This window comes from Dromaius novaehollandiae, chromosome 20 (genome assembly GCF_036370855.1).
Source record: "Dromaius novaehollandiae isolate bDroNov1 chromosome 20, bDroNov1.hap1, whole genome shotgun sequence".
Taxonomy (NCBI): domain Eukaryota; kingdom Metazoa; phylum Chordata; class Aves; order Casuariiformes; family Dromaiidae; genus Dromaius; species Dromaius novaehollandiae.
In genome coordinates, this window is record NC_088117.1 from 8,917,343 (window position 1) to 8,944,827 (window position 27,485).

Below are 27,485 nucleotides of genomic sequence, written 5' to 3' on the forward strand. Positions count from 1 at the left end.
ATGTATTCTGAAATATTCTTGAAATGGCTGCTTCCTACTTTTTTCAGTAGCTACACTTGTAATTTTGTATCTGGATTTTGAGTCATTTTTGTTCCTAAAGGATGCTAATTCCTTAGAGCCTAATGCTTCATTTTGGGTGGAGGAAAACAGCTGGCATCAGTTCAGAGCTGAAAGATGTTCTGTTCTCACTTGCAGGTTCACTGCTGTAGACACTTCTACTCCCACTAGCAGCAGTGGTCATGCCAATTCCACGATGTTTTCATTCTCAACCACTTCAAAAGCTGCTACTGGAGGTCCTCTGAGCCAGTCCACACCTCTCTCAGCCTCTCCTGCCACACCACTGAAGGCTTCTACTCCTGTGTCTGCTGCTGGTAGGAATCTGATACATGCTGTTGGGAATAACATTCCATTACAAACCATGTTCTAAAAATTTTAGTATGTAGTGGGTTTGACTGGGCTTTTTTCTTTCTTTTTTTTCCTGCTGCTTTTACCAATGCCACAGACCTCCTGTTCTGCACGCTGTAATGATGTGATGGGCCTAGTACTGAAACTGAGAAGTTTTTTCCATTTGTGCACTTTATTCCCCACAAAGCCATCTCTCTTCTCATATGTGAAATAACATATTCTTAAGTTCAGCCAGAAGTTCTGGCATTGTCAGTGCTCTGTAATACAGCTCTGATCATGAATATTCCTGGGCAGTGAGACAAATCAATGCCCTATCTTGCATCTGCAGTGGCCAGAGTTCCAAATGGTCACAAGTGGGTTTCAATTAGATGGGTTTTCACTTGTTAACAGAATAATATTCCATCTCTCAAATGATTATGTGACTGGAGATCTCGGGTTCCTTCAGGAGTGATACAGCCAGATATCCAAGAGTGACGGTTGTTGCCTGAGTCTGCCAGTCTAGTAGAGAAATTAGATGGGAGTAAAACAACACCTGAGGAAGGTGTTCTTGCACTGGGGTCCATACAGCTATTGCTGTTGGATTTGACAGCAGAAATTGTGCTTCATATCTGAATTCATCTCTGAATCTGTTTTCTCAAGCATTGTATGAGTTCGTAATTACTATTCCTCTCTGTAAATTTCAGTGGCACGTCCTGCTCAAAATATGCCTTCAGCTTCTTTACTACAGAAGACTGCCAAAATCACCCCTTCTGCAGCAAAGCCAAGCTCTACTCAGGTAATGAGAACTTGTGTCTGAAGTTTTCTGAAGAGGGGTGAATGTTTTTCTATGGCCCATGAATTATTTAGAATTCACTTGACTGAATGTTTTTAGGTCAAAGAACTAGCTAGCATTTGACACAAAATCATTTGGACTAAAGTTATGTTGTATGCATGTTTTTGGAGAGTTGTTTGATGTATGCTGTCGTGATCAGAGTTGTAGAAACTAATTGTTCCTGTTGTTATGGAAATGAGGGTTCACAACTTTCCTAGTTAGTCAAAAATTGCCTTGACTGTGTATAAAGAGAGACACCAAGTTCATTAGATATCACAATCAAAGCAGTAATACAGAGCAGCACAAAAATTTCCTTTGCTTTCACAAGGCTTTAGCTACATAGCTCCAGGTAGTCTGCAGCCCTGCTTTGAACACACACATACTATTCTTAGTTTAATGTGAAATGAATATTTGTGCTTATAAGAACTGTCTCACTGGTGATGGCTGTCTGCATAGAATTTCTAGCAGTGGGCCTTTTCCAATATTCTAGGCTCCCTGTTGCTAAAGTTACATCCTTAATATTGTTTTTTCAGGGCAAATCAGCACTTTCCAGCACTGGTATAGAGAAGCAGGTCCACCAGTGGAAGGATTCAGACCCTGTCATAGCAGGCATCAGAGAGGAGGTGAGATCTCTCAAGCAGCTTTCTTCATCTTAGCTGAAAGACCACTGTATAGGTACACAGACATTTCTCTTCAGTTTACCCATGCTCCCACTGTGTCTTTCAGTAACTTAGGAATCGGAATGGAGATTTTTCACAAGATAACTAACCTATTCTGTGGGTTCTGTCTGTGTCCTGTTCGGTCATCTAATTTAGTTTCAAACACTGGCTGTGCTGGAAAGACTGGATGTTCTTTTCTGATAATGTCCAAGAAGAATTTCCTGTTTTGCCCACAAAGCAGCAGGTGTTGATGGCACTGTAAAAACATTACCCAAAGAGCTGCGACATTTGTTCCAGACCTTGCTATGTCTCAGTGGCTGCACTTTCTTACTCCTTGTCTTTGTAGATTGCCCATTTCCAAAAGGAGATGGAGGAGCTGAAGGCTCGGACTTCCAAAGCCTGTTTTCAAGTGGGTACTCCAGAGGAAATGAAGATGCTGCGAACTGAATCTGAAGATCTTCACACCTTCCTCTTGGAAATTAAAGAGACAACAGAGGTGAGTAATGTGACTGAATATCCTCAAGCTTTTTAACTCCTGGTTGGAACTTCTCAGCAATGATTGTTCCTCACCTGATGTTCCTACTTAACCTGCTAATGCTGAACCAATGTAGATGGAGCATCTGATTACGCTGCTTTAACGTGGAGGTGGCATTTGCTCTTTCAAACAAACACTTCAAGAAGCCCCTGTGCTTCTTGAAGAGATGGCAGTGAAAATGTCACTTTGAACCTTGTCCTATCTGTTCTATCTGCAGTCTCTTCATGGAGATATTAGTATTTTGAAGACAACCTTGCTGGAGGGATTTGCAGGGGTAGAAGAAGCTAGAGAACAGAACGAGCGGAATCACAGTTTGGGATATTTACACTTGCTCTATAAGAAACCTTTGGATCCCAAGAGTGAAGCACAGCTTCAGGTATTAAGCATGTTAGCTAACTTCTAATCTAGAGTTTTAAATAAAATAAGATTGAGACTTGTGTTTGCGAGTGCCCAGTAGTTTTGCCATGCCCCTGGTATCTGCTGTTTCAGCATAGTACAGCAGAAGTATGATTGGCTATGTTTTCCCAAGTTTGCAAGGCATGATGAAAATCCTTTCCTAAAGCTCCTCTATGTTGTTGCCATTTGCATTGATGAGACAAGACTCCTGTAGAAGGGAAGTAGTTCTCATGAGATCCAAGTCTATTCTAAGCTTAGAATAGGACTCTTCCCTCTGCTTCTCAGCCAGTAGTGTTTGCTCAGGGGACTTTAGTTGAGGAATATTTCTGGCAAATGTCAGTTAATTTTTTCAACGCTTTATCAAGCATTTGCTGAAGATAAAAATAATTCCAAGAACACTTTTTTAGAGCAATTTGATGATTTATTATGACTTACACAATTGTGTGGTTAATTTCATGGATGGCGGAGCATAAAGCTAAATGATATTCTAAGAGCCAGAGCACAAAGGAAAATAACCAGCGGTACCTAAAGAGGCTCTCAAAGACATGAAGGAAACTAGGGGGGGAAGCGCTTTTTTTGTTACAGCTCTGGTGATGAGAGGAATATGCTATTGTATTTCCCCATAAGCAAAATGAAGTAGATGTGCTCTACAAATGATATTTGGTCCTTTATATGCTGGCACGTTCCCCTCAAGAAGTTTGACTAGCAGGCTGAAGACATAATTACATTTCATCCTTGTTACGGTAGAAATCAAGAACATACCCATGGAGAGTTACTGGGAGTGAGCTGACATGCAGCAGCTTCTTTGTAGGTGTGATCTCTACTGTTCACCTGGAAGCTGTATGTTGGCTGTGTCTTGCAAGTTATTGTATGCTTGCTTTGATGTTTGCTGTTTCTCTGACTTTTCAAAGTTATGCACATGACTTCAAAGTGAGGATAATCTGTCTTTAAATATCAGTGAAGTAAGCATTTCAAGAGTGTCATGAGGAAAGAACAACGGACTAGGAGAGAAGTGGATGGGGACTGGAATGTACAGAGAGGGCTTTCAGGTCAACCTTCTGGAAGTTTACTAGAAAGACAGCTCTGGTCTGATGTAAATCTTGTTTAGTTTACTTGTCATTCCCATTCTCCTGGCTAAAAAATGCTCACTTGGTCAACTTCTTACGTTAGCTTTAAATGGAATTTTAAAGCTCCTGAGGCTTTTCTGATGTCCGGCCATAGTGATTTGCTGTTTGGAGAGTTGTTGATGCATAGTGCTCATAATTGCTGGCGAGAGGAAACCTATGCGAAGCCCACAGTAGTACTGGCTGTTGGTTTCATGTTGGCGATGTCCTATTCAAATTTCATGCAGTATCTTAGAAAGAGGTGTGGTGGAACTTTCCCAGGCCTTGCTGCTTGGCTCCTTGATTGTTGTATTTCAGTGAGCGTTCCGTTGAGGTGAGCTGAAGTCAAATGCTCCAAACAGTTTGCATGTCCGTTTTATGGGCTCAGACTTCAAGACATGTTCGTGCCATGACAGGTCGGAGTGATGACAACTGCAAGACAGAACACTGGTTTTGTTTAGGGAGCTGGGCTTGTAGCCAGAGGTCTTTGGCTTAGTTGTGCCAGTTGTGCAACTGCATGGTCATGGATAAGTCACTTCAGTTTCTCTATGCTGCTTTTTTTTAGCTTATTTCTTTTTTCCCTCTCCTCCTACCTATAAAATTCAAGTTAATTCCTCCCCTTCTGAGCGTTTGTGAATGCTTTCATGAATCATAGTCTGTGAATGCTGGTAGTCCAGAGCCATGTGAATAGCCTGCAAAGCTTTGATCACCTTTAATTGTTAGAAGCTTCAATATTGTGAAGTAGGAAAAAAAGACTCGTTTTTCGGAAATGAGGTTTGCAATAAGGTTTGTTTTGTACAATGCTTAATGTTTGTACTACCCTTTCAGTAAAGACCTAGCAGTATTTTGCAAGCATTATGAAAAAGACTATTTCCAGTTTTGGGGGGGGGGGGATAAAATGCAGCAGCCAAACCCTGTGCATAGCCCGCTAATTAATAAGTAATTTTTCCTGTGTCGGGTTTTGTTATGCTGGATAGAACTTTCCAGGCAGAGATATGGCTAAGTGCTGCATGGCTTGAACTGAATGAGCCCAAAGGATCTTCAGCTTCTTTGGCTGAAACTGAGATTTCTGAAGAGAATTAAAAGCTGACTTTTTGCATGGTAGGAAATTCGACGCTTGCACCAGTACGTGAAGTTTGCTGTTCAGGACGTGAATGACGTTCTGGATTTGGAGTGGGATCGGCATCTGGAACAGAAGAGAAAGCAGAAGTAAGTAACTGAAGTTGAAATACACAACAACTGTAAGGAACATGTTAGTGAATCAGGCATTAGTACCTAATCAACAAATAAAAATAACTTTCTTTTAACAGTACAACTTTTTTTTTCAAGGGGTTTTTGAGTAAAGCTTGATTGAGATATGCAGTTGGAGTCACAGGTTCAGACTACTTGACTCTATACATTCGTCACATGCTTGCTGCAGCTTCTTGCATGTTATAAATTGTACTTAACAGAAACAAACTGTAAAAATAAGTTTTGTATAGACAAAACATGTCCAGTGACGGTAGGTAATGATACCCTTCTAATGAATAAAACTTCTTGTAGTAAACAAGCTAAATGAACAAACTTGCAGCATATCTAAGGGAGTAACATGAAGTTGAGACAAACTGAACTGCCCTGTTCAAACCGAACCATGTTTGACCTCATTGAGTTAAGTGGTTAGAACTACTAAACCACTTTGTGTATGTATGCCTGCTTACGGCTAGACATATAGAATGGTCTTTATCCTTGTCTCTTGGTCTGATTCCTTAAGGCGCCTGATAGTTCCTGAGCGAGAGACTTTGTTTAACACCCTGGCTAATAACCGGGAAATAATCAATCAGCAGAGGAAGAGACTAAATCAGCTGGTGAACAGGCTGCAGCAGCTCCGACTGTGTAATCAGACATCTCAGTGGAGTGTTCCCGGTGATACATCTTCCCTTAGCAGTGCTCAAAGGTACGTGAAATGCTTACAAGTTGCTGACTAGCGTTGAGACTCCTCCATTGCTCCCAGCAGTGTGCAGGGGTGCGTCATTCCAAAGAATGATGTTTTGTTGACATGGTACGGGAGGACATGCTGTCCTAAGAATGAAACTGGACTATGTCCAGGTAATACAGAAGCTCACTGGTTATAGTCTGTAGCACACTGTCTGCTTATCAGAGGTTTCCCCCGAAAGCTATTATTTTTATAGTAGTGTAGACAGGATCATTGAGCCTCCAGGCTGAGGTACTGCTGTCTTCTGTCTTTCTAAATTCAGGGGAAGAAGTGAATGGCTCTTAGATTTTCCAAAAAAATTTAAGATGTATGCATTTAAATAGCATGGTATCTAGAGGAAGAAGTTCTGTTCTGATGGATTTTGTGGTGCGGGTGGCTGCTCAGACAGGTTATCTTACGAGCTGATCATTCTTGCAGATAGATCAATAATTCTGATGACTTGTGGCCATATTGGTCCCTTTTTGCTCTTGATTTCGTTGGTCTCTTTCTGCTGCTCACGGTTTTTCATTACTCTGCTTTCTTCCAGTTTTGACAGTGACCTTGAAAGCCTGCGCAATGCTTTGATGAAAACTACCTTGGAATCACATGCCAAACCCCTGCCTAAAGTACCTGGTAACTTATTCTTTCTTATGGGGGGAGGAGGGGGGAAGCTTTTTAACTTGCCCTTTGATTATAGGCTAGTGACTCTCTTCTGTTTTCCAGCTAAATTATCCTCTGTGAAACAAGCACAGTTAAGGAATTTTCTAGCCAAGAGGAAGACTCCACCCATTAGATCTACAGCTCCAGGTAAATCTTTAGCTACCTTAGGAGTCTGAAATGCTTTTTAGGAAGGTGACTTACCTGTCGTGGGAACCAGTCCTTAAGTTAGCTTTTGGCTTCTTCTCACTCCTCAACCCCTACGTTTTTCTTCATGCTCCCCCATCTTCCCTCAAATGGAATTTCATTCAAGTACCTTTTTGCTGAAGGTTGCCTTTTCTGGCATTTGAGAATCCTAGCAATATAGGCTTAAAAACAAGCCAATACAGGGTGTTTCTGTCTTGGCTGTTGGTTCAGATGGTTCTCTTGCCTTAGTGCGCACACATTGTGTTGTTTCTAATATTGCAGCAAACTTGTCCCGATCTGCCTTCTTGTCCACGAGATACTATGAAGATTTGGATGAAGTCAGTTCAACATCTTCCGTTTCCCAATCACTCGAGAATGAGGATTCACAGGCAGTGGACCAGGAAGAAGAGGCTGCTCCTGTCCAAGTGCCCCGTCATGCACCTGTGGTCCGAACTTCTTCTATCCAGCCTGGTTTGATGGCTCAGTCCCCATCCTTTGGGAAGCAGCATGTCTCCCTGAGTACTTTATGTGAGTAGTTTTTGCAGAGTCTCTCCTATACTCGTATGTGTTTTGTCAACGTCTTTAACCATTGTATCCACTCTCAGTGCTTCAAGTCCTGGAGAAATGAGACTGTAGGCTTACATTGCCAAGTTTCCAGAAGCAGTTAGCAGTGTAGTATGAGCTTGAGCTAAAAGCACTGAAATACCCTAATTGATTAGGCTTTTCTGACCGCCTGGTGGTGGCGGCGGGGGGCAGTGTGAGTGGATTTTGTTTGTGGCGATTTTTGTCTGTTTGTCTTAAGATCTTACTGATGTAGGTAACATTGTCTTCCTTTAGTGTCTTGCCTTTAGGCTATGCCATTATTTCTTAAAATAATGCCTGACGAGCAGGAGTTTAAAATGCTACTGCATTTGGTTGATGTGGCTCAGGTTAGGACTTCTGAGCCCAGTGAGTAACAGTAAGAATTAGGTTTTCATATACTTGATTTTCCTGGTTCAAGAGGGAGGTTTTTTTTTTGTTTTGTTTCATCTCTAAAGCCAAAGAACTGAACCTCCTAAATGAAAAATAGTGTCAGCAGAAGTGACTATGACAGCAAACTGAAAAAATTAATCTAATGCACTGAAATGACAAGCACTGAGACTAATTTGCTGAATTCACTGAGTTATACAGAGACCACCCATGCCAGATAAAGTGCTAACTGTTTAAAAGGGCTGTGGATCAGTCTTGTCAGGGAAAGTCTACTTAGAGGAACTGTAGTTCAACAGAGCTTTGAAGTCTTCTTTGTTTGCAGAGATACAGTGAACTGCTTTGTTTTGCTTTGTTTTTGTAGTGCCTGCATCTTCAAACAGAATCATACCACAAGGGGCAGACAGTACAATGCTTGCAACAAAGACTGTGAAACATGGGGCCCCTGCTCCCACAGTCACTGTGCCGGCACCACAAGCGGCTGCTGCAGCAGCTCTACGAAGGCAGATGGCTAATCAGTCCCCAGGTAAGGGATAGCCCAGGTGACCTCTGGGCATTTGAATGCACATCTCACAAACTTAGTGTGCTTGAGGGAAAAGACCCATCAAACTGAGTGTGACACAGGCAGAGGATCTGTGTGAGCTGCACCTCCGAGCTATCCAGTGCTTTCTGTTGCCTGTCTTCCTCTCAGTTACTAGTACAAAATGCCTGAGAAATTTCCATCACAGAATTCTTTGGACCCTTCTCATCTGGGCAGCAGCAGCGAAGTTGATGACTCTTAAGAGATCCTGGCATGGCTCAGGAATCAATTGATCTGCATGTAAGAAGCTCTGGAGACTGCTGGAGAGCAGAGAAAGGATGTCACTGGCCCTTACTAAGATCTCTCCATCCTTAGCTGTGCACTAAGGAGATGTGTATTGTAAAAAAGTTTTAATATTGAAAAGTTAAAGATAACTATCACATTTGGATCTAGTTGTAAGATTTTGAGTTGATAGGAGATAAGTTTCCCAATTTAAGGTTTCGTTGTTTGGTTTTAGACATTCCCTGGTGGTTCCTCAGTACTGCAGTGTCAGTGCAGGAAAGAAACAAAATTCAGCTACTGGCGGAAGAATTGAATTAGTCTATTTACCTTGCCCAAGGAGGGCGTAAGTGCAGAAAGCGGACTGGTGACCTGAATTTTGGCAGAAGCTGGGGTGTAATTGGGCAGGTCATATTTGTTAACCTGAGATGTTATAATGCCAGTAAGGGGCATCTAGTAAGTATAATTAGATTTGGTCAGCCAACAAAGAAAAATGTGCTAACTCTGTATAATGCAGCCCACTTCTCTGGGGTACTTGCTGGAGGCTGGGGTGCTCAAAGTTTTGGGTCAAATAGGCCACACACTTTCTAGAAACCCTTGTGGATTGCTGCTGAAGTTACTTGTACACAGCACGTTGATTGAAATGCGTTATGTGGAGAAGATATTTACCTCTGCATTTGTGTTTGCTTTTCCTCCCCTTAAAGCCGTAAGCACATCCTTGACTGAATCAACTCTGAAGAACGTTCCTCAGGTGGTGAATGTGCGAGAACTCAAGAGTGGTGCATTGACTCCAGCTGTCTCTGCAGTAATAGGGTGAGTGTGGGTGCTCCCCTTTTTTCTGGTAGCCTTCAGTTGCACTTGCAATAGAGCACATCTACCGATGGGGAGCAGTAGTTGTATTTTAGTCTGACTCTGCCTAAAGTGGATGCATTTAGGGGAGAGTCTTAGAGTTGGGGAACAAAAAGAAGAAATGTTTTCTCTCCACATCATTCAGATTTGCTAATGACTTGTCTTGAACTAGTAACGAGACCAGCGTTAACATTCCTCTCCGGTGCTCTGTGAAATGTATTTTCGTGCATCCCCTCCTGTTGGGGTCCAGTGGCTTCATTGCTAAGGCACACTCAGGATCTGAAATCCTTCCAGTCACTAATACGTGTGCATATGTTCCATGTCCTTCTGTGAAGGAAATGCACCTCTCTGTCACTGAGTGTGGCTTAAGCTGTCTGGATGTTCTTTTTTTATTCCTTGTACATCACTGAGAAAACTTTCTCTGGAGTTATGCTTCTCCTCTCTGCCCCTGGATTCACTCTTTAGGAGAGGGAGAACTCTGCTCTGGCTCTTTTGGAAACTTGTCTCAGAAATTTCTTGATGTCAGAATTTTGACTGAAGGGTTGGGTGTCGATAGGGATCGATCGCTTTGGAAAAACACAGAGCTGCAAGGCTGTCTTCCTCATGAGTAAATTATGAATGTGGGCTTCTGGTATTTAACCTTACATTTTTTTTTAAGATTTCCTCTGAGTTAGCTGTAACTCTTGGCTTTCCTATGCTCTGTCTCCTGCAGACAGCAGCCAGTTCAGCTCATTCCAGAGATTTCTCTCTTATCACTAGGCTCTGCCACCGGCCACAGAACTAGTTCTTCTTCCTGTCGTGGTAACGACCTTGAAAGTTTCTTTTCTTGGAGTTCTTGTGATCACTTTAGCCCAAGATAATGCATGGCTGTTTCTGGGCTAGGGAGGCAAGGGCAGTCCTGAAATATTTGAGCAGTGTCAGGGACTACTGCATTTCTGTCATAGTATAAGGGCATTAAAAGCAGGATAAACTTGTCACGTGCATCTGATAAGTCCATGTGGAATTGCAGATGCTTTATTCAGATAACCGTGGGCTAGACATGCAGCTCTTGAAACAATTTCTGTTGTCACATTACTTCTGGTTGTCACAGACGTGTATACTCCTCACTGTTGAAGAGGAAAGTGGAATTCCTTCGATACTGCTTATCAAAAAAGGGAGCAGAGTCTTACAGTGTGAAACTCAGCTGCTGACCTCAAACCAAGGATTCTGCATTTTAATTGGGAGAGAATTTGGGAGGTTTTTGCTTGTATTTTCTCCTAAAACTGATAAATTTGCGGGGGGATAGGGATTATATTACGAATAGTTTAAAAGCAGTTGTGCTTGGGAAATTTTGCTAAAACAAGCATTGTGACAGGGAATTCTCCGCCTCGTTTAAATTGGTTACATATAAAATTGTTTTGAATAGATTTCTTGTTTTTCATCGTAACTACGAAGACCTAAGTAGAGAGTACTGGCTGTACATAGACAGGACATAAGTAATACATGTCTGAGATTGGTGTTCATCTGAGCTGTAGCTAAAGACCTGTCTTACTTTTGAGTAGTTTTAGAATGGCAGTATTGAGTGTTTTCCCTAATTTATAGAGCACCATCTAGCTTTATATCTTGGAGGATTTTATAGTCTTATTTTACAACTGACTTCATAAAAATGTGCTAACTAAAAATGCTACCCAAATGAACCTGTGCCTGCCAGCCAGATTCAGCACTAAAACAAAGACCATTCACCCAGCAAAATTAATTCATCAGTTTTTGCAGCTTCAGACTTTTTGTCTCTTTTGCCACCGCAGCACACTCTTCGGGTTGTTAAGCAGTAATAATTTTTCAGTTGTTATCAGTTGTTTGGTGGCTTGTGGTTAGGTGTACTGGTGGTCCCAGTCTAGTTATTTGCATATACTGAAATCAAAGCTGGCCTTTTCATAGTGTTGTCAGAGAAGCTGTGGTTCAAGTGATCTTGGGGACCTTTCTGTCTGATCTGATAGACAGCCTTGCAAATGTGGGTCGAAGCACTGTTGTATGTATGGGACAACGTGCGGAGGTTTGCAGAATTGCCCATATTTTGTACCTGCTTTGCCCTCTATTTGATACTCCTTACAAAATATTGTACTTTTTACCAGGTGCTGCAGTAAGAATATGGATAATTGCCATTGTAATAAAATGTCAGGCTTGTGTCCTACTGGAAGGAAATTCCCTTGTAAAGGGAAACAACTAAGGCTACTCACTATTTACAGATGATATCCCTGGGATTTCGTCCATTCCTTTTAAACAATAGACAGAGTTCTTCAGAAGAATTAAAGTCCTCTTATATTTTGAGACCCAGAAATAGAGAAATGTGAAATTCGTTTCTTTCACATACATAAATCACATTATTGAAATAGTTTGAGAAGCTTTAGAAGTACAGAAAGAAAGTCATAGCTGATAAACTTGATCACCAGCTTTCAGATCTTTACAGTAGCATTTTACTTTGTGCCCATATTCCTTGATGCTCCAGATAAAAGGAATAAGGCTGATTTAGTGCTTCTTTATAATGACTTAATTTCTTACTAAATAATAATAAAGAACAACCAACTGCATGCAGTGAAGCCTCATCTTTGTAGTGAGGTTCTAGTCAATCTCCAGAGGGTAACATGAAGGATCTGCAGCCAGCCATGTGTAAGATGGTCTTGCACTGGCTGTGTGATATTTAGAGGAACCCTGTGGTTTCCATTAAATCAGCTTCATCTGTGGGAGCTCTTGTGGAAGTGGTACTGCTGGCTCACACACTGGTGTGATCTTCAAGTCATTACCTCTTTGTTAGTTTTGTGTGTTTTTTAAAGCTGTGCCACCAAGGCTAACTAGCTTGTAATTGAAACCATCCTCAGAATGAGTCTGCCAGCCAGCAAGCCCCCTCCTTGATAGACTGAGACCACAGCTTCCCTGCTAATCTTCAGGGTGCTGGGTGTGATTCCACGGTAGACCAAAGTTTGTATGGTAGGCATCAGTGAGAGTGACATTGTCGTCACTAGTGTCAGACTGGTGCTAGACAACAATAACTCGTGTTAGACTTGTGTAATCAGGGGAGAAGGCTCCCACTCTATCATGAATTTCAAATAACTTCTGTTTTTCTTTCTTTCTTTGTCTGGGGTTCACATGAACTTGAGCTTTACAGCAGCTCCTTCCCAGTATGGACTCTCTCCAGTGCTAATCTGAAATTTTCCTTGTTTGCTGTTATGCTTTTGCTCTGGGCAGAGGGCAAATCCAGGCCATGCCGCATAGATCTCATTGCTGTAGGGAAGGAAGGAAGGACATGTGAATACTGTAAAGCTGTTTAAGGCACAAGCCCTATCCAAAACCCATTGGCTATGCAAAATTATTGTTGCATGCGTATGTCCCCTTTCTCTGGAATATAGTAGGAAATTTCTGTCAGCTGGCCCCTAGCTAATCAAATAGTAAATGAGGTTTGGGAGGTCTTGTGGTTTATCAGAAATAGGACTTTTGATGCCCAGATTCAGATATTGCCTGGGGTTTGCAGCCTCAGCTCTTTATGTAATACAGAGATTGTTTCTCTGCATTAGAGAATGGTAGGTCTGCATCCGGATGGAAATGGCTTACCAGGTTACAAGAAAGCCAGCCTTTGCCACAAAGAGAATGCAATCTGTTGAATTTGTTACACTTCTGAAGGCTTCTGGCACTGACCATTTAAGCTGGTGAATCTTGTGGGCCACTGGCTTGAGGAGATGCTCTAGCTGGATGGCAGTTCCCAAGTTATGGTAATTGGTGTGTTAATGGCACACTGGATGCAGGGTGCTTCACCCCAGAAGTAGCTGCCCTTCTGCAGTAACTGTCTGTGGGCTCAGATGTATGATTTATTTCATGGTAGAAATTCCCAAACCCATATTGTAAAATACATGTTAATCTTATCACAATTCTTGTCATGAAGGCATTAATATTTACACTACACTTCAAAGACATGAAGCAGAACCCCCCCACACCCACCCCCCCAGCGCTTTGTCTCCTTGCTCAGCACTTCTGAGAATTGCATGTATTTGCCTGGGCTCTGGAACATAAAGGAAGCTTCTTACACTTGTTATACACTAGGCATAAAATTGTAATCCCCTTACCTGCTGAATTTTTTTCATTCAGTTCCCTGTAAAATAGAAAGGGTTGCCTTTCTTCAGAGGCATGGGAATGTATGAAGAAGACTCGATCATTTAAGTCCAGAGCTTTAAACACATTTGCAAACTTCCTTTGTTAAATGAGGCCGATTCGTTTAAGAGGTTTATTCCCTAATCAGATTTGTTCATTTGGAGTTGTATGGAGAATCTTTTAATAGCAGTGTTTTTTCTTTTCTGCAAGCTGTGGGGGTTTGTTTGTTGTGTGTATGCGTGTTTTGTTAGAGGTGAGAAAATCCACTTTTAGGCTAGTCATTCATGTAATGTTTTGTTTTTTTTCTTTTTAAGATCATCTGTACCTCACTCTGCAGCCCAGGCAGTCCACCAAGTTCTGGCAACTGTTGCTACAAATCAAGCTAAACAGGTATTGGTAGAGAACGCTCTCCCTGTGGAGTACTGTACCGAGGCAGATTCAGTATAGTTTAGGGGTTTCACTGTTGGTGAACAAGTCATCTAACAATCTCTTTTCACAGCTTGTCCTACATTCCTGGCAAACCACTTATTTATCTGTGACCTTGACAAGGTGGTGCCAGACATATCTTTGTTATGTCTTGACTTTTTTTCCCCTGTTGAAGACTCTTGCAGCTTTCTAATGGCCGCAGCCTTGCAGCAGTAAGGGTTGCAACCAACCACAAAGCAAGCAGTTAGTTAGATGTTCCTAAAGGACGGACATCACGCGCACGCACGCACGCAAAAGTGCTGAGCACTCAGTGGAGAGAGTAGTTTCTTTATCCTACATTTTGCTGAAAACACTTATTGGTGGACAAGCTGCTGGAAAGTTGATATCCACTCTTCAAAAACCAGTTGGTGTATGGTCTTTGTGCCCTGGAGCCAAGGAGTTGTTGTGAATGGGATTTACTGGCTTCTGTAAGATACTTGTTGAAAAAGCTGTGTATTGACTCTACCTAAGTGTAGAGACATGTTTTGACCACCATCCTTTAGCTTGTTCTTAAGTCCTTGCATGACTCTCTTACTATTATACTATCCTAAGGCCTTTGTTAATGGACACAATGCATTGACCTGAAGTGGTTTTGTGGGTGTTTTTTGTTTCATTTTAGACACCTCTAACAAGCTCACTTAAGGCACAGACTCCACCTTCCTCTGCATCAGCACCTTGTGCTATGGCTTCTACAACTGGTCCAACATCATCTGGCAACAAAATCTCAGGTCAGTAGTCTTTGGTGGAGATGGGTGTCTCTTGCCAACTGTCAGGGTGTGCAGTCCACAGAATGAAGTTAAGGAAGTGAGATCTGCCTCTGGGAGGCTGCTCTGCCAGTCATGAGGGGGAAAATTTGAAAAAAAAATAAGGTACAGAAAAGCAAGAGAGCGGTGGTGTACTCAATTTTGTTTTGTCTGTGTGCCGACATCTAGAATTCAATGATACAACTATTCTTTGAGAGTAGACCCAGAACGTGTAACCCTTAACAGTAAATGTTCAAAGCACATCTACCAAAGGCGGCGGCTGTTTGACATCAAATCAAAAGGCAGCCGTCTCTGCTGTTTTGTTTTTCAAACGTGGGACTTTTTCAGGAAAGCAACAGTAGTGTTTTTTCCATATATTGATATCTGATTTGAGTATTTCTATACTATAGGCTACAGCACTGAAGCAGGATCTGAACTAGGTTCTGAAAGGCTAAGTCAGGTGCTGTGTCTGCTAAGCTCTGGGCTGTGTGACTAACTTTACAGCCAGTTCATATACTATTATGCTGCACTGTGGTGTGTTGTACTGAGTTTGAAAACTTATATGAGAAGTGTTTAGTTTACAGCACTCAGTGCAAATAGAGGAAAAAGGAACTTTTAGGGAATGAAGGAACTGATTGTAATGTGTATTAGATAACAATGTTTGTAGTGAGCATGCTTTTATAAACCTCTTGCATAAATGTCTGAAATCTCTCTCTCTGTTACTGTTCTGCCTTTAATCCATGGATGTAGGTTGCCTCTTAGCCAGAGATGAGAAGCAGTAAAAATAGCCAGGAATTGTCTGACATAACAGCCACTTCTTAAATTTTGGTTTATTGAAAATGTCAGCTTTTGAATTTGGCAGCACTTTCTTTTATTTGAAATGTGTTTTGTTACATTGATGGTTTCTGAGAGATTTTTGCCAAGGATTTCTTGTTATATTGTTTGATTTTTATTGTAAAGATGGTGACCCCTCTCTTTGCTCTGATCAGATATGTTGCAGCCTTAAATCTCGGAAATAATTCACGTGTTCTCTGTTGTAGCAGTAGCAGGAATGTTTCTGTGCACAGATATCAGACTCTGTATAGGTGGTAAAAACAAGCAGAAACTTCCTGAGGAAGTGACTTGCATTTTCAAAGCTTTTGTTTGCCTTAAGCTTTGTTTCCAATTGATAAAACTGTATACTGCATATAGATATGCAAACTATTCCCTCCTCTTTTGAAAGCTGGATGACATACTGCTGTACTTCTTTATGGTAATCCTTGTACTTGTAACTTACAGGACAAGGGACGGTAAAAACAGTTGCAGCTGTGACTTCTACAGTGACATCAGTACCAGCAACAACTGCACAGATTAGCAAGGCATTCTCATTTTCTTCTGTCGGGTCTGTATGAACTTTCACATTTCTTTTGTAGTTGCCATCAAATAGTTGTATCTGTTGTTCCAGCAGGTGTTATCTACAAGCTACATTATATGATAAAATGGCAGTTGCAACAGTAAGAGTATTAGGGGTGTGCGGGGGTGTGTTTTTGCATCAGAGTTCTTGGAAGTCCTGGTTGGTGGAAGCCTTCCTGAGTGAGGTCTTAAGATCTGTGAGAATTAAACACAGTCTTTTGTTGCTTTGAATCCCTTGGTTTGTAACAAATCAAGACAAGAGCACAAGTAATTCTAATTCTAAACTGGCTTCTGCCCCCCCCCCCCCCCCCATTTATCTACAGTGGGCTGTTGAACAAACACTGTGTCCTGGTGTTCCTCAACCTTAGACATTGGGCAGTTTGCCAAATGATGATTTGAGATTAGAGCAGCATGACAGTGATTAAAGTACCAGCTCGTGGGCCGATGAACTGGATTCACTGACTGGCTTTGAGTGCAAGTCACCTGCCAGTTCTGAGAGGTGCAGAAGGACATTTATGCTTCATATTGAAGGCTGGGATTAAGAAGAGGGGGAAAAAGCAGCAGACCATAGCTAGTCTTATATCATCTCCTTTATTTAGCGAAGAAAGAGCAGCATCAGCAAAATTTTTCCTAGCAACTTAGGCAGGGGCTTGTGAGAATAAACCTTCTTGCTATACAACAGCAAGAGAAGAGGCTGAACTCTGGAAGAGAGAGGGGAAGGAACCTGGATGTGGCATGCATACGCTTGTCACCTCTGAGGATGTAGTCCAGTGAGAATGATGTTGTTTTTTCTAACCTGGGCCTCCATGCACAGGTTTCAAATGCTAGTAAGAGGTTGAGAGACCGAAGGGCTGGAATTCCCAGTTAGGAATTGAAATTTATGCTGATGGCCAAATTTGCCAGTGTATGTGTGTGGTATGCTTGTGTGTTTGTGTGAGTGGGTTTTTGATTTTTTTTCATTTTTGGGAGGGGAGAGTTGGTTGCTTAGGTTTGGGGTTTTGTGTTCTTTAAGACAACAGAACAAATTCCATGTTGTGGCTTGAAAAGTAATCCACTCGTGGAGCTGAGTGACTAACAAGTCTCAAAGCCATCTGGTGACTTCTGTTATATAACAAAGCATGCAGTGTGGTGTGTGTTTTATGAACACAGAGTTTCTTTGAAACCTCTCTTATGGGGTGTTTTTTAGAGATGAGAAGTGAAAATGTCTTTGATCAGATCTTGTTGCGGGGGGATGGAGGGCTTCTTGGAAATAACTGCTTGAAATTCTGCATGTTTATGTATATAATACTCATACTTTTTCTCTTTTTATAAAGGAGATTAAATATTTAAAAACGTGCATACTTTCAAATGGCTGTTGTAATTCCATCTTAACCATTTTTCTGCTAGTTTGTCAAGTGAGTGTTATCCATAACACCTTGCTGCATTGTTCAAAGGGCTAAAATAGTCCTCTTGAGAAACTCAATTGTAATAAAATAAACCCTGCCTTTGCTCCAGGATCAGTGCCTCAGTCTGTAAACCATATGCTGCATACGGTGCTGTTAGTGATGTGGTGTTATGCAGCCTGACTTGTAGAGCAGCAGGCTGTCTTTGAGAAACAGAAGACAAGGCAGCAAGAAAGCAAAAAGCATCTGGGAATGGAGGTCTCCAGAGGACCCAAATCGTCATTATGAAAGACTACAGTGTTTTTGCAAGACAATATCTTTACTGTGGAATAGTCGTGTAAAGTTTTGATTTCTGTCTTGCCATGAGTCATGTGATTGGAAGTTTCAGCCCTTTCAGCTAAATGTCATTCTTTCCCTTTTTCCGCTTTCCTTCTAGGTCCGGATTTAATTTTGGTGTTGTCACATCGGCTACTGCATCACCGACACCACCCAGCCTTGCTTCCTCACAAGGTTAGTTTGGAGGAGTGTACAGGCAACATCTCTTCTCTGCGAAGAGAATGCTTACTCTGAATTCACGTGGCTCTTAGTTTATGTTGCAGTTCTATTATTAAAATTGCAGTAGCTGCAATAACATTGTATGTGTGTGCTGGATTATGCCATGTAATGCACAAGAATCTAGGCCACCTGCCTTTCATTTCAGAGTAAGGAAAACGTGCTGCCAAGAACATCGAGGAGGTATTAGTTTATGAAAAGGGTAGTATCTGGAGTCATTTCCCCTACTGTCTTTAATCTCTAGATTTTAAAGTTGCCAAGGTGGTCTGCCGCAGAGGCCTGTTATTAAGTGAAGTGAGCATTTAGTAATGAGAGGGGAAGGTGTAGGGTGGCTTTATGTTGCTTATAAAACTGATTTGAAAATAGATAAGCTGCCTGTCCTACTCCATTTCATAGGTAGGTCATATTCATCCTATCTGAAAAGAAGGGCCCGATATATCTGCTTGCTAGTATTCTTGAATTACGGCCATGAATTCATTGCCTATATTTCAGCCTTGAAAAAGAGCTTGTATACTTGAAAGCTTTTTTTTCCTCTCTCTCCATGTTAATGTTATCAGTTGCTCTAATAAAAGATTTTGCCTCTTCCTACAAATCTTGCCTTGCTTATATCTTTAGACCATCACAGCCACAGCAATGCTACTGCTATTCTTCATCTTAAGCATAAAAAACTAACTTGGCTTGAAAGTTAATGATTCAGTTAATGTAAAAGTTGAGGTAAATAGCACTGATTAAAGAGGAATAGGAGAAAGAGGAAGCATGAGACTTGTAAAGCACAGCGTTATACATGGGCAATTACCTCACGCTGCTCTGTGGAATGGTAGGAGCACCTTTGCCTTTGGTAGCTGGTGATAGAAAAGGAAGAACTTCAGTGCCTCAGGAAGAAAAAAATGATGCTTTATTTGCTGCCAGCTACTAATACACTTTTGTTCATTAGAGTAAAAAACAAGCATATTCTCTATGATGCTAGGAACCTCTTGTTCTGTGTTACTTGATCCTGATGCAGGCTTCCTGTGCCTTGTCTAGAGATGCCTAAATCGGCCTGTAGTCAAAACACCAATGCAGTATCTTCAAGTCAGAATTTATGTTCAGCGGTGCACAGAAATGAAATAACAATATATCAAATATAACTTGTCCAATCTACCTAAAAACTTCAGCTGTTTCACATTCTTGGACAGCAGTATATCTAATAAGTGGAGCTGCTGTGGTAATTACATCTGAGAGCTTCTCTCTAAGCTTTCAAAGCTGAAAACAGGCTGCGCAGAAACAGTGGTCAGTGCTCTATGAATAGTTCAATTTATAAAGAAAAATTTAATTCTGTAGAAAACTGTTCGAGTGCCAGAAAGTACTTTTATGACCAAACTGTGTTCTGAGCTTTAAACGGACAATTCCGTAGTGAATGTTGGGACTCGTTAAGGTGAAGTAGGTAAGAAGGGGTATTAACAACAAATGGTCTGAAGTAACCAGGTCTTCTCTATTGCTATCAAACTGTTCAAAAGGGATAGGAGCCAAAGGCTGAAATTCTGTGCATTCAAGACAAAGGACGGTTAAGTGGAGGCTACGACATAAGAGTATTTCATCACTGTAGCCTTGTCCGTAAAGGCTTCAGATGTCGCTGTTGTGGTCTCCTGAATGCACAGGGAAGAGGCAATTGTTTGATGGTTGGGAGATTTTATAGTTTTTTGAGGCCAGAGCACCGTCTCTGTCTATCTGTAAAGCGCTAAAGCATGCTATGATTGTAAGAATGATAAATGAGCTTTGCATACTTTAATTCAATTTGTAATTTCTGTGTCTCTCTCAATGACAGCCCCAGCTAAGGAGTCCACCCAGCCTGATTCATTTTCTCTTGGTGGGGGCTCTAAATTTGGAGCAGTCCCTGAGAGCTCCTTTGCTTTTGGATCCCTCAAGCCAGCAAGTGCTTCAGGAGCCTCAGCAGCAAATAGCGCTCCAGCAGATGGCACCCAGTCAAACAAACCTGCTGCAACAACTTCTGCTCCTTCTGCAGCCTCTGGCAAGTTGGATATCCCTCCATCTAAGCCAGCCGATCACTTGTTTCAGAGCAATCTAGGTGGGGAAACTCTTGGGAGCTTCTCGGGACTACGGGTTGGTCAAGCGGACGATAATACCAAGACTACCACTAAAGGACCATCCACCAGCGTTGCAGGGGCACAGTCAACCAAAACATCTACAATACCTTCTGGGTTTACTTTTGGCACCCCCCTGCCATTAGGAAAACCTGGAGAAACTATTTCAACATCAGTTACAACTGCTGGCACAGCATCCATGTCCATCAGCACTACTGCCACAGGCAATCTCTTTGGTAATGTCCAGATAACCAGCACAGGGTCTTCTGGGGTGTTTAATCTTGGAGGATCTAGCGGCAACAAACCTACCTTTTCATTTGGTATTCAGCAAGCAAACAATATGAGCACGTGCACCTCTGCCCCTTCTGCTCTCACTGCTTCAACATCGCTGTCATTTGGAAGTTTCTTGAGTTCAGCCCAAACTGCTGTCCCTGCTGCAACTTCTAGTAAGGGTGCAGGGGATGTCAAGTTACCACCTGCATCAGAAAAGCCATCTGAAAATGAAGCTGTAGCAGCTGGGTCTTCACCTCCATTGTCTCAGGCACAGTCACCACATCCACAGATGCAGCTTTCGGAGTCCATTAAAGAGTCTGCTTTACCCCAGGCCACAGCTGGGGACACGAGTGCTGCGGGTTCTAGCACTACATCAGTAGCGCCTCCCCCTGATGCAGTTGCTACTACTGCCTCTGCCAGTGATTTGAAGGCACCGGTGCCTCCTGCTGTCTCTGCATCTACCCAGCCAGATCAGAATGTCTCAGCAGCAACCTCTACAACAAACACTGCCTCTCCTGTAGAAGCAACAAGCGCATTGTCTGTTACCTCTGATGTTAGTTCATCTGCCCAAAGTTCAGCTGTTGGTGCCTCTGTGTTCATCCCCACTTCTGCGAGTTCCTCGGTGTTCCCTCAGCCTCCAAATTCCAGCTCTTCTGGCTCAGCATTTAGTCAGCCTACTGGTGATACAGCTACCACTCCTTCCACACCACCTGTTTTTGGACAACTACCAGCAGGTACCACAGCATCCTCTCCGTTTGGGCAACTCACCACCAGTACGTTGTCCACTGCCACCACTACCACACAAGCTGCCAGCTCAGGTTTTGGGACTTCTGCTTTTGGCACCACCACTGCTGGGGGCTTTGGTCAGCCAGCTTTCGGACAAGCACCGACCTTCGGGCAACCAGCAAGCAGTTCTTCAAGTTATTTTATCTTTAGTCAAGCTGGGTTTGGGACAATGCCTGCCTTTGGCCAGCCAGCAGCTTCCACTGCAGCGTCAAGCAGTGGTAGTGTTTTTGGAGCACCAGCTAGCACCAACAGTGCCAGCACCCTCTCCTTCGGACAGCCATCCGCCAGCGCTGGGGGCGGGTTGTTTGGACAAAGCAGCCCTCCAGTGTTCGGGCAGAACACCGCCTTTGGGCAAGGGGGATCCGTCTTCGGTAGCGCTGCCACTGTTACCACTACTACGTCGTCTGCTGGGTTCAGCTTCTGTCAAGCTTCATGTAAGAGCGAACTGGAGGGAGATGCTATATGCCAGCAGTGCTGTCTGGTTGAAGTAGGGAGAGCGGTGTATCACTGGGGAAAGTAGGACATGTTTTATGCCTCTTTTCCCCTGTGGCAGCTGATGTATTTTTGCTATTACTGACGATAGGAAATGCAGTGTGTGTGAGGGAAAGCTAATGTTGGCGGCCTAGGAGGCTTTTGTTCTGCTTTGACACTCTCCAAGAGGCCTTTGGATGTAGCCTTTTCAATTTTGCATTCATTTTATACTCCCAAGTCTACCTTGACGTAGTTTTGAATTAGGTATTGTGCTGCCTGTTGCACAGTGTGTATGTTGCATGCGGTATAGTGTAAAAGATCTCAAAGTTGTACGTTGTTTTAACGTTGTATGTTTGTTAAACCGAAGTAGCTAGACTGTTTTGAGGCCATAATCAAGCAAATGAATAGAGATGCAGTGCCTTTTTCTAGTGGGCTGCACTGTGCACGTCCAACAGAGGATGTGTATAGGCTGATATACTATTCTGATTGTGACCTGGGATGGCAAAAAAATCTGTTAAGCCCTCAAAAGATTGGGTTAGCAAGGAGCTAATCTCTTAAATCCACTTTTGCATTTGGAAAAATGCACCTTGAAATTAAATATAGTGGCAATGTGATCATTGGCTACCTGTCTGCACAGTTAAATTTAATATTTGCACAGGCCAAATATTCTCTGCCAGTCTCCTTTTGTTCTTCATGTTGCTACCATATATTATTGTTTTTTTCCAAAGCCTTGTCTGTGCAATCTTCAGAGCGCTCCCAGGGAAAAGTGAAAAGTACGGAGTAATAATAGAGAACATGTATTTCCAAGGAAGAAAAACTAATTAGGCTCATTTAATTAAAAATGATGGTACTGTAGGCAAACTGCTTGCTCGTTTTAACTACAGTAACAAAGAATAGTTAAATCAGGAGAAGTGAACTCTGCTAAAGAAAGGTGTTCCTAATTATAGAAACTGCAAGTTTTATTACAAAATGCACATTTAGGTGAACTGGGAAATGGAATGGGGAGTTCTTTTTTTAATCAAAACATTTCGTTATCTATAACGGGAATCTTTAGGTAACAAAGCTCAGATTCTCTCTACACGAGGGAAATCAAAATGCTACAGTACTTGTTCATGACTTGCAGCATTATTATAGAAACATTAACAGAAATCCAATTCTTTTATACTGTTAGCAACAATCCCGTACGTGTAAGGGCCTTTTATTTTCTATTTGTTTTTAAATTGGCTGGAGAGGAAAGGAGAATGGTTTTCAAATAAGCTTCAGTGGAATTAACAATTTGCATGTTGGCGCATACTTTAAATCTGGCCAACCTAGATACATTTGGTAACATCATTTGTAACCCTCTTGGTTTGGGGAGCAGGGGGAGTGTTTTGTTTTACAGGAGACCTAAAAGTCTGTTCTGGGCATGTCTCATCTCCCTGAATTGTCTTGTATCCTAGTAGTAGTTCTGGTGACTTATTTTCCTTTCTTCTCTTGGCAGGTTTTGGTTCTAGCAACACAGGTTCTGTGTTTGGGCAAGCAGCTAACACTGGAGCCACCGTCTTTGGCCAGGTATTTATCACATTTGCAGGAACAAGGACTGTTATGTACAGTTGTCTTGTTCAGGGTACCCGATGTGTTTCTAATAAACAAGATCCCATTTGGTATGGTTATTTAAAAAAAAAAAAAGTCTCTCTGCACTGATGGTATTTGCTGATGCAGGGAGGCATCAGCACAGAGTCTATATAAAGGTTATCCTAGGCATATGGAGAGACAAACAACTCACCATAGGTAAAATAAGGTAAAGGATGCAGAAAATCACCTACCTTTGTCCCACGGTAAATGGAGAGTGGAGTATACTTCCTCCCTGACGTGGGCAGTGTAGGGCAAGTTCCCAAGGTATATTCTGTACTATGGACAAGGTTGGAGAGAGACCTAAGTATGACTTCACTTCCTTGCATCTTGGGAGAGTCTACCTGATGATAAATCAACCCTTCAATATGCTTTGAGGAATTAGCCAGACAAAAAATCAGCCTTGGAGGCATATGCTTCTCTGACTTCTCTAAATCCCATTTTTGTCCTTTTTGTGTACTAGCAGCCATCTTCTTCCAGTGGAGGCTTGTTTGGAGCTGGAAGTGGTGGAAGAGGTGGAGGTTTCTTCAGTGGCTTGGGAGGAAAGCCAAGTCAGGATGCAGCCAATAAGAACCCTTTCAGTTCCTCCAGTGGAGGATTTGGATCTGCAGCTTCCCAGAGTAAGTGAAGGCAACAAGAACGCAGATAGTGCTGTGATCCCATCTGTTTTTGTACTGTTTTTCATCTTTGAGTAAATTCTGTGTTAGCATGAGAGGCTTGTGGGGGTAACAGAAGCAGACGGTGCGTGTGCTGTGTACTTCTACATTTTTTTTTCCCCCCTTCAGGTTTTTGGAAAATGAGCAGGGAAGCAGTTGAAGTAAACAAGCAGATGCAAGAAGTGTGAAGAGTATTTATGTTCTGTAGGGATTTCTGTGGCCAAACGCATCTTTAAAATTCAATAGCCTAAATTCTTATAATTGAATTCCAGCTTCCAACTTGGTTGGAAATTAGAAAGCTTTAATTATTGCTCATTGTAAAAATCACTAAGAATTCCATGCTAAAGTGAAACCAAGTTTACAAGTGTGTGGTAGATAAGTTTCTTCCTTGAAATGTTTGTCTTTTATGCAGTACATGCAGGATACTTTACCAAAGTTTATTATAATATATTGGTAAGCTCTCAGTCATTTTTCATGTCTAGGAGGAAATGTGAATTTTTTCAGTCACATGGATGTAGTAAAGAAAAATGCATTCAGTGGTTGGTTTTGGGGATGCAGTCTGTTTCACTAAGGAAGAAAAACTGTCGAGTTCCTTTGGCTGATCAGTTTTCATCCAGATTTGGTAGGTGGGGTGGATCTCTCTCAGATAAACTCTTAAAGTTTCATGGAAGCTGGGTAGATGAGAAATTGTGTTAAAGCCCTCTTGGGGAGGGGGCCTTGGCACTCGTCCTTTCTTTTGCTCCAACTGTAAGCTAAAAGGCATTAAGTCAGCACATGTGTTTTAGCTAAATCAATCTGCATGTGAGCTGTCAAACCAACCCTCCCACACATTGCTTCTTGCCCAGCCAACCAGCCTAACAAAAGGAGGTATGAGAAGGAGTTAAGAATACGGAATAAGGCTGCTTCCAGGTTCCTTTGCCCAAGAAGCTTTAAGGGGCTATTAGAAACTGCTTCTAGAAGCTATAAAGGATTAATTGTTAATGCAAGAATCAATCACTGGCTATTAGTTTAAAGACACCCCACCCCCCCAGTCAGATTTAAACCACATTAGTCTGGAGTTTTCTGGGCTAATGGGTCTTGGTCATAATAACCTAAAATTTTAGCTGAGATACATGTGTGCTGTTGTCTGCTGTAGCAATTAGTTTGAAATACTGGCAGGCTGTCATAGCCTTTCATGTGTAGCCATTGCAGATCTAGGCTTGCTACGTGTGTTTGTATGTCATAAAAGCTATTCTTAATGTTTTTCTTAGCTGTGGCTTTTATTTAATGGGACTGCCCAGCTTTGTTATTTTGTCATTTGTGAATTGGGTTTGGAAGCAAGTAGGAAAGGAGGAGTTGAGTCTAGCAGGTAGAAAGCGCAAGGGAGGGGAAGGCATTGGCTAAGATGTAGAAGTAAGAGAACAAAAGAAACTTGCAGAATTAGCTGCATGTGGCTATAAGTAGCACTTAAAATCTTGGGAGAGGAGCACATCTGTTTCTTTTATTACCTCTTTAATGGTCCATTGGTTAATGGTTGAGGCAAGTTCTCTATCCTTTGCTAGTTTATTGCTCCTTTATTGTAGTATTGGGTTTTGTGATGAAATAAACGATTCACTAGAGAAAAGCTTTAGTTATTCTAGCTTCTGTCACTAGATGCTGAAAATCTATATAGCTCTTGAGAAAGATGAAAACTTGAGTCATTTCTCAGGCTGGAAATGTTTGGCTCCTTCTTTAAGGTCCTGTAAGTCTTACTGTAGAATAATCATGTTAAGGAATCTTGGTTATTGTCAGAATAGCTGAGGATCTTTAATTGTGCATGAAGTATGGATATTTGTGTTGTCAAGAGTGACTGATTCTGGTTGCTGTGGTCTCTTATTTGAAGAATCAGCTTTCAGTTACTGCAGTGCAGGCTGTAGCTGAACAAATTGTCCATCACAGACTTGCTGGAAATCTTAATATTAAAACCCTACTATTACTAAGACTGCAACAATAAAGTGCTATTAGTGATCCATCAGATCCAGAATGTTTTGGTGGAACTATGAAGCCCTACTGGAATAGGGAATACTTGGCTTCTCTCTTGATTGCTTTTCTTTTGGATGTGGCATTCGTTCCCTGCTCTGGGGCAGGGGGAGTAAAAGGGGTTTCCCTTCCTTCTGACCCAGTTAATGAAGTGTAATGTAGAATGTTGTCTGTTATGAGCTTCACAAGTGTTCTTCATCTCTACAGATTCTTCTAGCTTATTTGGAAACAGTGGGGCCAAGACCTTTGGATTTGGCAGCTCATCTTTTGGAGAACAGAAACCTACAGGCACTTTCAGCTCTGGTGGTGGAAGTGTGGCATCTCAAGGCTTTGGGTTCTCTAGTCCAAGCAAAGCAGGTACTTTGTTAACCAATCCACTATAACCATCGTATTTATTGTCTCTGAGCAATAAATCAGTGTGCACTGTGAGTGTGTATCTCCTCCCCAAAAAAACCCCTCATGGCTCATTTCAGAAATTCCTATTGCAGTTTTAGAGCAGAGAGCTGTGTGAATTAGTGCTGGTCTTATGTGACATGCAGTGAAGAGTACAGAGTATAGAATTTAATAGATGTTCTCCTTGGAATACTGTCTTTCAAACTTCCTTCTGGGTTTTGTAACCCTTTCTGTCCCTGTTTCATCATCAGAGTAGATGTACAAATGTCTACAGTGGGAAAGGTTTCCTATAAAAATCAGATCCTGCTCCTTTGAAATCAGTCTCGCCTGTCATCATCATCATCTCCTGTGGCTGAGCTGTTGCTCTTTCTGTTGATTGAGTTAATTGAATCAAATATTGGAAGTCTTACAAAACCTCTTCTTTCTACTGTCATCTGCCCAAAGAAAGAACAGCAAGAGCAGTGCTGACTGATACGTTGTCCACTAGAACTGAATGGCAAAGTGTGTGTTTTGTTAATTACCAGGCAAAAATGGAGGCCCAAAGGGTCAGAGGGGAAAACTTTTCTCCTCTAGCCTCAGACCATTCTTACAGAGTACTGATAAAGGTGGATGATGTGTCCATTGAAGCTTCAGCCCTGGGGGCAGTGGGGGGAGGCTTGGCCATCCTTGAAGTTGCTGAGTTGAGACAATGGTGCTCAAGAGCTCCCTTCAGAGCAGCAGTGCTTTAAAATAAAGCAGTCTCTGCTTTGACAGTAGCTGTGTTGTGATGTTAGTGAAGTGGCTGAGAGCATCCCGATGAAGCTACCAGATCTAGCAGTCAATAGTAGGGTTTCTCTCAGCTATTGCATTCTGCATGATAGTGGACTGAGTTTTCTGTCTCAGGCATGTCTCCCATCTGTTATTTTTGCTAGCAGAAGAGAAGGGTGTTGCTGAAGGACGTTCTTTTTTCATTCTTCCAATAACAGCTTTCTTGCTTTTGACTACTTCAGTTTCAAAATTCAGCTTGAGGTGGGATTTGAGAGGTGTCTGCAAAAGGTATTTCTGCAGAAGACAAGTCCACTCATGCAGAACCCCTCACATACGTTCTTTTTCTGGTTGTGTGTGTTAAATGTTGAAAGGAATGATGTGTCTTCCTCTCCCAACTGCAGTGGAAGAGCTTAACTTAATTTGGATGCTCCTTTGTCCTGGTATCACTGCTGCATATTTCACTTTCCTCTAATATTTGTTAACACACATCGCAGAAGAG

The 27,485-nt window shown here is 42.0% G+C and overlaps 1 protein-coding gene across 2 annotated transcripts in view; it reads left to right on the forward strand.

Moving 5' to 3' along the window:
- The window catches only part of NUP214 (nucleoporin 214), a 46,910-nt gene that overhangs the window by 12,307 nt on the left and 7,118 nt on the right, over positions 1-27,485 (forward strand). The window contains exons 13-32 of one of the 2 annotated variants that reach the window (XM_026101800.2): positions 196-371; positions 1,089-1,180; positions 1,750-1,839; positions 2,222-2,371; positions 2,628-2,786; positions 5,015-5,118; positions 5,660-5,842; positions 6,408-6,493; positions 6,584-6,667; positions 6,986-7,231; positions 8,034-8,195; positions 9,173-9,281; positions 13,751-13,826; positions 14,521-14,629; positions 15,923-16,025; positions 17,855-17,928; positions 19,775-21,544; positions 23,062-23,132; positions 23,656-23,812; positions 26,054-26,203. In XM_026101800.2, coding sequence (XP_025957585.2) covers positions 196-371; positions 1,089-1,180; positions 1,750-1,839; positions 2,222-2,371; positions 2,628-2,786; positions 5,015-5,118; positions 5,660-5,842; positions 6,408-6,493; positions 6,584-6,667; positions 6,986-7,231; positions 8,034-8,195; positions 9,173-9,281; positions 13,751-13,826; positions 14,521-14,629; positions 15,923-16,025; positions 17,855-17,928; positions 19,775-21,544; positions 23,062-23,132; positions 23,656-23,812; positions 26,054-26,203 — 4,151 coding nt within the window. The remainder of the gene's footprint in view (positions 1-195; positions 372-1,088; positions 1,181-1,749; positions 1,840-2,221; positions 2,372-2,627; positions 2,787-5,014; positions 5,119-5,659; positions 5,843-6,407; positions 6,494-6,583; positions 6,668-6,985; positions 7,232-8,033; positions 8,196-9,172; positions 9,282-13,750; positions 13,827-14,520; positions 14,630-15,922; positions 16,026-17,854; positions 17,929-19,774; positions 21,545-23,061; positions 23,133-23,655; positions 23,813-26,053; positions 26,204-27,485) is intronic. The other variant, XM_026101801.2, reaches the window with a different exon arrangement.